The 10000-nt window shown below is 48.0% G+C and overlaps 1 protein-coding gene across 5 annotated transcripts in view; it reads right to left on the bottom strand.

Moving 5' to 3' along the window:
* Kdm3 (Lysine demethylase 3) overlaps positions 1–10000 on the bottom strand; it is a 1114672-nt gene that overhangs the window by 498893 nt on the left and 605779 nt on the right. For all 5 annotated transcript variants that reach the window (XM_076208685.1, XM_076208686.1, XM_076208688.1 and 2 more), the window contains one exon: positions 2745–4950. In XM_076208685.1, coding sequence (XP_076064800.1) covers positions 2745–4950 — 2206 coding nt within the window. The remainder of the gene's footprint in view (positions 1–2744; positions 4951–10000) is intronic.

The raw sequence follows: 10000 nt of genomic DNA, 5'->3' as shown, positions 1-10000 counted from the left end.
ACACTCCAATTCTAGTGGGCAAGGAGTTAGGGGTGTGAATGCGTGAGGTCACGGCATTACCCAGAGCTCTCATCCGGGAGGGTAATAGGTGTCCATCACGAGTCCAACAGGTGATCCAAGACTGTGGTGAATCAATCACACACACACACACACACACACACACACACACACACACACACACACACACACACACACACACAAACACACACACACAAACACACACACACACATAAACACACACACACACACACACACACACACACACACACAAACAAACACACACACACACACACACACACACACACACACACACACACACACACACACACACACACACACACACACACACGGCTTGCCGGTGTAGTGGTTCGTGTCGCAGGCTCGCAGACCTGAGATCATCCCACGCTCAGGGTTTGAAAGCTTCACTAACAATGCAATCCGTTACTGTCTCCCTTAAGCAAAGGGATTGTGTGTATTTGTGTGTGTGTGTGTGTGTGTGTGTGTGTGTGTGTGTGTGTGTGTGTGTGTGTGTGCGTGTGTGTGTGTTTGTGTGTGTATACCCAAAGACTAGTCTATATACGAATTGTGAGCACTTGTCCAGGGAGGGGGGGGGGGTAACAGCTGTTGATCACCAGTACACACAAATAGGCACACGCATGCAAGCACACACACACACACACACACATATGAGCTTTGAGCTCTCATCCGGGAGGGTAATAGCTGTCGATCACGAGTCCAACACGTGATCCAAGACCATGGCGAATCACACAGTACATACACATACGCACGCACACGCGAGCACGCCATGAACGCACATACATAGGCACACAGAGAAACAAGGGAAAGAAACAAACTGAGACTTGGTACAAGACTCTTGCAAAGTTTGCAGCAACTTTTGTTTAGGCGACCTTGGCCTTGATCAGGTGGCGGTGGCGGTGGCGGTGGCGGTGGCGGTGGTGGCGGTGGCGGCTGTCTCTCTCTCCCGCCCCCTCCCCCTCCCTCACCGCCTCAATGTGTCGGAACGCTCTAGGTTTTAATTCTACCTGTCGTCAGGTGATTTTTATTCAGTCGAGACTAAACTCCCTCCACAACGAAAGGACCTAAGCAATCTTGGTTAACCCCTTTCGATGGGTTTTATGATCATATGATTTATTCTACACGTCGCCAGGCGATTTTATTCAGCCGAGAGAAGCCTCTACCACGGCGAAAGGTCACCGAGGAGACGTCTTAATAACTCGGGTAACCAAGTAACTCAGTAACTCAAGTAATCAAGAGCCTTCGAATCACAAATACGACAATTCCTTCCCACGGTTCTGTTGTTACCATATATCAAGTTCCGCACACGAGGGGGCGTCCGAGGGCCAAGTTGTGAACCCACACGACCTTGCGCACTTCGAAGAATGTTCCTCTCGCCCCGTTGTCCCTCTAGTGACATCTCCAGTGTTTTTATTCTGGCTGCCGTCATGTTATTTTATTCGGGCAGAGGAGTGTTTCCTCAGGGTGCCAGTGCCCCTTTGGAGGGATGAGGGTGAAGAAAATTGAAATGGGTGTTTGAAAACCCCGCTCCATGTGGTAATGTAATGGTGGTTGTTACTGTAGACTGATGTATAGATAATGCTACACTATCTAGACATGACTATAGGGAGTGCTGAGGTCTGAAAAGTTTAAGAAACGCTGAGATAAAGAAAATCCTGGGTAATACACGTTTCACACTGTGAAGAGAGAGAGAGAGAGAGAGAGAGAGAGAGAGAGAGAGAGAGAGAGAAAGAGAGAAAGTGAGAGTGAAAGTGAGAGGAAGAGAGGGAGTGGACGGAAGGTGAAGAAGGAGAGGAACACAAAGTTTTGTCGAAGAGGAAGTTTGAAATTCCATTATGTCTGTTTACTCGGACTTCAAATTAGCTTCGCTCGATTTCCTGCAAAATTTTACCTCACGTATTCAGTGTATGTACATACATATATGCATACATACATATATATATATATATATATATATATATATATATATATATATATATATATTTGTGTGTGTGTGTGTGTGTGTGTGTGTGTGTGTGTGTGTGTGTGTGTGTGTGTGTGTGTGTGTGTGTGTGTGTGTGTGTGTGTGTAATTCAGTCTGTTCTGCGAGGTGGCTAGGCCTCTACTGCTACGTGTTGACTCCCTAGCGGACTCGAACTAGTGGCCGAGGTGCCCAATTCCGTTCGGCCTCTACGCTCCTCATGTGTTGAACTGTCCAGCCAGTTGCCATTTTTTAAAAGTTGGCGAAGGCTGTCCTCACTAATGTTGCCATAAAACTGATTTGCATTTATCAATAATCAGAGTTCTATCTTCTTTCTTTTATGACATTGTCTGCATTTCGCCAAATAAAGAAGAACAGACAATCACGACTGCAGTCATGCGAGACGCTTAACTTTCTCATCTTGGCAACACGTTCACCTCAACTTTAAGCGCACAACTCAAACCTTAGGTGGCACGTTTTAGCTTGACTTTGTTAATTATTACCATTTACTGCACAGCCCCGGTAGAACCCGGGACGAGCGAAGCCCGTGGCTCGTTGCTTATGTGTGTGTGTACATATATATATATATTTATATATATACATATATATACTATATATATATATATATATATATATATATGTTTATATGTATATATTATACGTATATACATATGTGTATAATATATATATATATATATATATATATATATATTTATAAAATGTTAATCACAAATAAGTCGACACAAACCTGTATTATCCGGATGTTTAGACTTGCCCTCTTCGTGCTTGGTCTGTTGAAGTGGTTGCTTGTGGTCCTCCTCGTCTTCTTCCACTCCTCCTCCTCCTCCTCCTCCTCCTCCTCGCAGTGGCCTCGATTTGGTCGCTCGCCTCTTCTCTCTCTCCTCCTCTTCTCCGCCATCATCACCTTCCTCCTCGTCCTCTTCAACCAAAACCTCTTCTACTTCCTTCTCCTCTTTCTTTTGTTTCAACTCCACCACTTCCTCCTCCTCCTCTTCTTCTTCCAAGTCTACGACCTGCTGGCTGGCGGCAACCTTCCTCTTGGTCTCTGTTGTCTCCTCGGTCTGGTCCCCGACCTTCTGAAGGTCTCGAGAACGACGACGAGGGTTGTTTGTCGGTGGAGTCTTGAGCTGAGACCTCTGAAGCTCGCCCTTGGGCTTGTTCGTACTTGTACTTGGGATGGGGAGGCGGGGGACCGATGCTGTGGTGGTGGCTGTGGCAGTGGTGGCAGCGGCGGCTGTGGTGGTCGTGGTGGTGGTGGTGGAGGAGGAGGCTGTGATGGTTGTTAAGCTCGATGCTGCTGGTGACGGTGGTGACAACGAGGACGACGACGACGGAGAGGAGCACCTCAGCGCCAAGGAGGAGGTGGTAGCTGTAGACGGCGTTGTGCTGCCGGAGGAGGAGGAGGAGGAGGACGACGTGGAGGAGGAGGAAGGGCAGGTGGAGGAGGAGGAAGAGGTGACTGTATTGGATGAAGGGTACGGCGGCGAAGACGACGACGACGACGACGGTGTTGTCGAAGACGACGCAGAAGAGGAAGAAGAAAGGGAAGGGTTGGGACAGGAGGAGGAGGAAGAGAGGAAGGATATGGTGGTGGCCGACGAATTGGTGGTGGTGGCAGTCGTGGTGGTGCAGGTCAGAGCTGGTGTCGAGGGAGAAGAGGAAGGGACCGTGGCTACAGTCGCCTTGGTGGTGTTCTGCGTCCCGCTGGTGGTACACTTCACGGGGACAGAGGACGTTGGCGCCGGCGACACGGGGGGTGTGGGGGCTGCAGTGGGCTGTTTCGTGGCGCCAGGGGGCTGAGTTATCGTTGACTTGGCGTTGGTGGCGGCGGCGGCGGCGGCGGAAGGGGTGGAACTCACCGAAGGGGTTGTGGCGTTCGTCGGTGGGGTCGGGTTGCTCGTAATTGGTTTAGTCTGAGCTGGCCTGAGGTTGGTGGTCATCGAGGTTGTGGTTATGGTAGTGGTGGTAGACTGCTGAGCGTTGTTGTTGGTGGTGGTGCTGCTGCTACTGCTGATGCACGTTCTCGTGGTGGTGACGGTAGATGGCGGTTTGTTGTTGTTGGCGGTGGTGGTGGTAGTGATCGCGGTAACAGGAGATTTTGAGCTGACCATACCACACAACTTCGGAGTTGTAGTGGTGGTGGTAGTGGAGGAAGGTGACGGTCGTGATGAGGCGGTGGTGGTAGTGGTGGTGGTGAAGGGCTTCGTGGTGGTGGTGGTGGAGAGTTTGGTGGTGGGGACAGTGGATGACTTGGCCGTACTGGTGATGGGCGACGAGGGGGTCGGAGACGTCGATGACCTGCCTGACGGCGACGAGGGCGAAGTCGGCGACAAGGAGGTCTTCGGCGAGGGCGTGACAAGAGCGGGCGAGGATGGCCGAGGACTCGTGACAACAGTTGGCAGGGATGACAAGGAAGACGACAGTGACGAGGAGAACGAGGACGTGGTGATGGTGGTGGTGGTGATGCAAGACAACAACGAAGAGTTCGAAGTCGTGGAAGAGGACGAGGACGAGGAGGATGAGGAGGACGAGGAGGAAGAGGAGGAGGAAGAGGAGGAGGACGTCGAGGACGAGGATGCTAACAAGGATGCTGACGAAGTTGATGTTGTGGACGACGTTACCGAGGGCGACGCTGTCACGGTGGTGGTCACAGTGGCAGTGGAAGAGGAGGATGGCGCGAATGGTGACGGCGACGACGACGACGACGACGACGGCGACGCCGACGAAGTGGATGAAGTCGACGTTATGGCAGTGACGTGGGTCGAACACGACGACGAAGGCGACGGCGTCGACGAAGGGGACGATGAGGAGGAGGGCGATGACGACGAGGAGGGGGACGACGATGAGGAGGAATAGGGAAGAGAGTTAAGCTTGCTGACCGAGTTCTTTCTGGAACGGGTGGTTGAAGCCTGGTCTCTGCGGATGTGCCGCACCTGCAAAACAGAAGGAAAAAACAACAACACATTAATATCAGTTCTTTGCTTGTTCCCTGCCTGTCTCCTCCACTTAATACACACTACACTACATTACAGTACACGACACTACACTACACACACACGCACAAACTTCACCGATGAATTTTACGACTATATCCTAAGAAGAAAAAACAAACCCACAATATATATATATATAAAAAAAAAAAAAAACAGTATGGTAGCCCAAGTCAGTACACTCTGCAGCTAACATTGCTTACATGTTGCTCTTTCAAGTACGATTCAGCCAGAATCCGAAGTACTGAGGTCCAGACATACCGAATTTACTGAATTGTATGAGAACTGGACCGACTTGTGTCATCGAGCTGTTTTCAAAGCAAAACGAGTTTACTGTACATTTCACTAGGGAATATGTTCCCAAAGATTGTCGTATAAATGTTGTACGTATACTGTATGTATATACTGTATATATATATATATATATTACAGGTGAAAAATGTAATCACACATTTGTCAATCACGTAGAAACCACTGTTGGAGTAGAAAAGACTGGAAACGGGGAATCTATATATTTCGATTGCAAACTGCAATACAAACACTAGGAACGTGTGTTCAAAAATACGTAACTAACCACTAGGAAAAGTAAACTAACGAAGGAGAGCTCTTTCGTTTAGTTACATCTTCAGTGCTGATACAAAGAAGGAATTATAATTTATTCTTTGTATCAGCACTGAAGAAGTAATTATACGAAAGCGCTCTGCTTCGTTAGTTTACTTTTCCTAGTGATTACTTACGCACATATATACATATATATATATATATATATATATATATATATATGTATATATAATATATACAATGTCACGTGAACGTAAAATAATGCCATGTTAAATATGAATTCTGTCCTCACACTTTCATTTCCGTACTTTGTGAATGAAAAAATTATCATTCTACTCATAGGATTACGACAGCATCCGTGCTCAGCAACAGAAGATTATGTCGTAACCTCTCTCTCGTACTTACCATTAAATGAACACAGTAAACAGAATTACATAAGTTGAGTACTGTAGAATTCCATGTATTTTCATATTAAGCCTCTGAGATCTATTTTACTGTTATCAAGTGTTTATTTCCACTTACTCCTATCTGGTAAGTCACGAAGAAACATCTATGTACTTTTATTTCCTCTCTATCAGAGAGGCTCTTATGAAGGGACCCGAACTATTTCAGTGTTGTAATCATGGAAGAAAACATCAAAATTTAAGCTTGGTAAGTACCGCCACCGATCCAAATGATAAAATCCGACTGCTGGAAAGCCACGTCGTCTTACCTAAACAAGTTCTCAATTTATGGATTGCTATCAAGACGCTGTTCTTATTTCCAGTTTACAAGAATCAAAGACTCTGTACAGATTCCTTACCACCCCATCCGTGTACATTGTACAAAATTGTATGTGTACATCATTCAATGTGCGCTTTTGGCGTAACCGGTAGCGTGCTGGCCTCACATTCGCTTACATGTGGGTTCGATTCCCGCACTTCTCTCCGCATTCCCAGCAGTGCCAGTTACAGTAACATTCCAAGCGTATAGGGCAAAGGTGATGGCTTGGGCTGCTGTTATTCAGCGCCTCCTGGCGTAGGCTCCTCATCTTTTATTAATTAGTGGGAAGCAAATGTCTTGGGAGATAGGGTGCGTTGCTCCACTCAGCAAGGTCCCATGCAGGCACCCATGCCATCTCGAACAACTCTTGGCCCAACCACGAGTTCTGTGGGCGTTTCCTTCGTCTCTATTAAAGGCTGTCTCTTGTGGCGATAACTTTGTGAGTTCAACATCAGGGAAGCATGCCACATACCCATATAATCAAAGTTCACGTCCACGAGTTACGCCGATAACAGGCTTTTATTAAGTCTCACGGAGAAGTCGCTGGTTTGATGCAAAGCCATTCTAGCGATAATGCATGATTCTTTGAAAGGATATGAGATCAAAGACGCCTGGACGCCTCTTCAAATCACCAATCAGTGTCTCTGTCTCTCATCCGTACAGCAAAACAGGGAGCATATGCGACTTCATGATTTAGATCTTCGTCCTCTTGCATAAGTATCGATAACATCACATACTATGGTTGAGCGAGTCCATAACACCATGGGCAATAACAATCCTTCGATGGACTCTCTGACATGATGCATCACTATTATGCCTGTACCTTGGTCTTCCATGAGAGCTGCTGGAGTCCCAGAGGTCTCACTTTCCTGAACAAAGACTCGGGGCTGCTGCCAGGACCTCTAAATACCTCAAAAGAAGTACAGTATCATCGGTAAAGATAAGGTCAATGACCTTTGTACTGTCAATGAATGCCAGCAATAACACTGATCGACAGTTCTGTCCAATATCCAGCCTGTAAAAGTGTTTAAAAGTGTCCAGGAGAGGTTACACCCTTGCCTTACTCCTGATTGACAGGATAGAGGCCGGACACTTTCTCCACATTTCACACCACTTTGTCCCAGAGTAAAGGTCACAAATGAGGTTAACAACCTCCGCAGGAATCCTAGATTACTCTGCAATACATTGAGTCAAACGCCTTCTTGATATCAACATAACCTGTAATTATCCCCTGCTTAGACTTGAGTCGCTCCACAAGAACATGAAGCGCTCGGATCCGATCAGTCACACAGTTACCGGGCATTAACCCAGACTACTTTTGGAACTTCAGCAGATGACAGCTAACACGCTCAGGCAATACATGTACAAGCACCTTGCCCACCACAGTGAGTAATGTAATACCGTTGTTGTTGGAGTCTTGTCGGCCCACTTTCTCTTTCTAAGTTTGGACGACAAGACACTTTTTCTAGTCAGATGGAATAGTACTGGACTAGAAAACGACAGATGGTGGGTGCCACATGCCATTCCCGGAACACTGTCTCACCTCTGGCTTTCAGCAACCCAGCGCTGTCGTTGCAGATGCCATTCACATTTCCACCACTCAATTTACTCACAAACTAACTCAGCAAGGACAGAGGTTTCTCTATCGGTCGATCTGCGGCCGCCATTTGAACATCAGCTCGAGGAAGCTAGACGCTCGGAGAGTCAGCCATGTAAAACTACTCAAAGTACGAGGTCCTGCAGGCACTATGTCCATTTATGACACCATATGCCCATCAGCTATTCGAACAATGCTTATCTGGGCCATAGGGCTGAAACGGAGTTTCTTCAGAGCTGGGTAACCAGGTCTGAGGTCATTCGCATGGAGATGGCAATTAGCGCATTTAAGGATTCCCTTTTCAAGCCTCTCTTTATCTAGTCCGCGGTTTTAAAGATTTAACAAGTCTATTGGTGCGACTCCCGTCTCTGGAACCGGAAACCAGCAATTTCCAAGCTTCTGGGGAGAATTGTGGGTCTTTATAGTTCCAGAACCTTGAAGACCCATACATACTACATAACCAGCTCTTTCAGTGCATTGAAGTCACCTAAAACATGTATTTTTCGTGGATGGCACTGGCAGATTACAGAGACAAGTTTGGCGCAGAGAATCTTGTTTTCTCGTTAGGACATGCAAATAATCAATTGGTATGGATTAGCCCCTTCCATGCCGGGTGGCAGTTTCCTTTTCTTCTGGTCGCCTACATGACATTTTATTTGTCCCTGTGGCACCTTCCCATTTGGTTGCGGGTCATAACCTAACATGATTAACTCTTCTTTATTGGATGGAACTTTTTTTCATCCTGGCTGCCGCCAGGCGAATTTATTCATCTCCACCTTCATTCAGAGTTGAGAAGGACAGCGCATCGTTTCATTTGTGCGTCGGAGCCTGGAAACTTCACCGACACTTCCAGGCAGTGAAACCAGGAAGGAACATACCGTAGAATGGCACTTTGGTTCGCTACTTGGCACCGTTCCTTCCTGGTGCTGAGCTGACGCGACTCCCTGATCAGACGAAAGCGCTGGGACAGAAGCCAAGAGTTTGGAAAGGGGCTTGGTCCAACCTATATCCAAATCAAATATTTGTTCAGAGTCCCGAGGGGTCTTTGAAGCAAAATTTATTCACTGTTTGTTATAAGTGTCCCTTCCCCCCACCACATTTTTTTTATATGTTTACATATGCACTGTCTGCGTTCCAGCAGAAACTGGACATTTTTAGTCGATGATGCACAAAATGGGCTTTCAGTTCTATGAAGGGGACCCAAAACTAAATCTTACTTAGAGAGGGGAGGGGAGAGGAAGGGGGAGGGCGAGGGAGCAGACCTGGAGGGGAGAAGGAATGGTAAGGTAGGTGGAGATGGAGGGGAGGGGAGGGGGAGCGGGATAGGAGAAGAGGTCAGAGGGCAGGGAGGGGGAGGACAGGGAGGGGGAAGGAGAGGGAGAGGAGAGCAGAAGGACAAGAAAGGAGGAGGAGAGGGAGTGTGGAGGAGAGAGAGAGGTGAGGAGACGGAGGTGAGAGGGAGAGAGAAAGGGAGGAAGGGAAAAAGAACACAGAATGGAGTGAGGAAAGCATAGAGAGCACAAGCCGGAAGTGGAAGGGGAGAGGCGAGGGAAGATGAGAGGGGTCAGGAGAGAAGGGAAGGAAAGAGAGGATGGGACAACGAGAAGAGGATTGGATGAGGAGGGAATGGGGAGGGGGGAGGAGGGGGAGAGGGAGGAGGAGGAAGGAGAGGGAGGAGGGTCAGGAGGAGGAGGGAGAGGGAGGAGGGAGGAGGGGGAAGGGGAGGAGGGCTGGAACGTGATGAAGGAGGTGCCTAGGCAGGCGGGGGCTTGCCACTCATCTCAAATTGCTTCTTCCACTCCTACGAAACACCTTGTCTGTCGCCACGCCCTTGCACGTGGCGCCACCGTCGTCGTCGTTGTTGTCATTAACCGCTTCAGTAAGGTGGCGCCAAGGCCAAAGGAATCCATTCAGCTTGGAGGGTAATTAGGGGAATTCTGGGAGTCAGAGGTTCTGCTACAGATAAGCTCAAGGATGAGCTAAAATATTTATCATTATGAATCAGCTCTGACAACGCTGACAGTGTCAGGGTTTCCTGACAACACCTTATGCTGACATCTGTGCTGACGTGAA

Source organism: Oratosquilla oratoria, chromosome 25 (genome assembly GCF_046742065.1).
Source record: "Oratosquilla oratoria isolate Oo_2021 chromosome 25, ASM4674206v1, whole genome shotgun sequence".
Lineage (NCBI taxonomy): Eukaryota > Metazoa > Arthropoda > Malacostraca > Stomatopoda > Squillidae > Oratosquilla > Oratosquilla oratoria.
The sequence above is the reverse complement of the archived record's forward strand: the minus strand, read 5'-3'. Positions and strand labels throughout refer to the sequence as shown.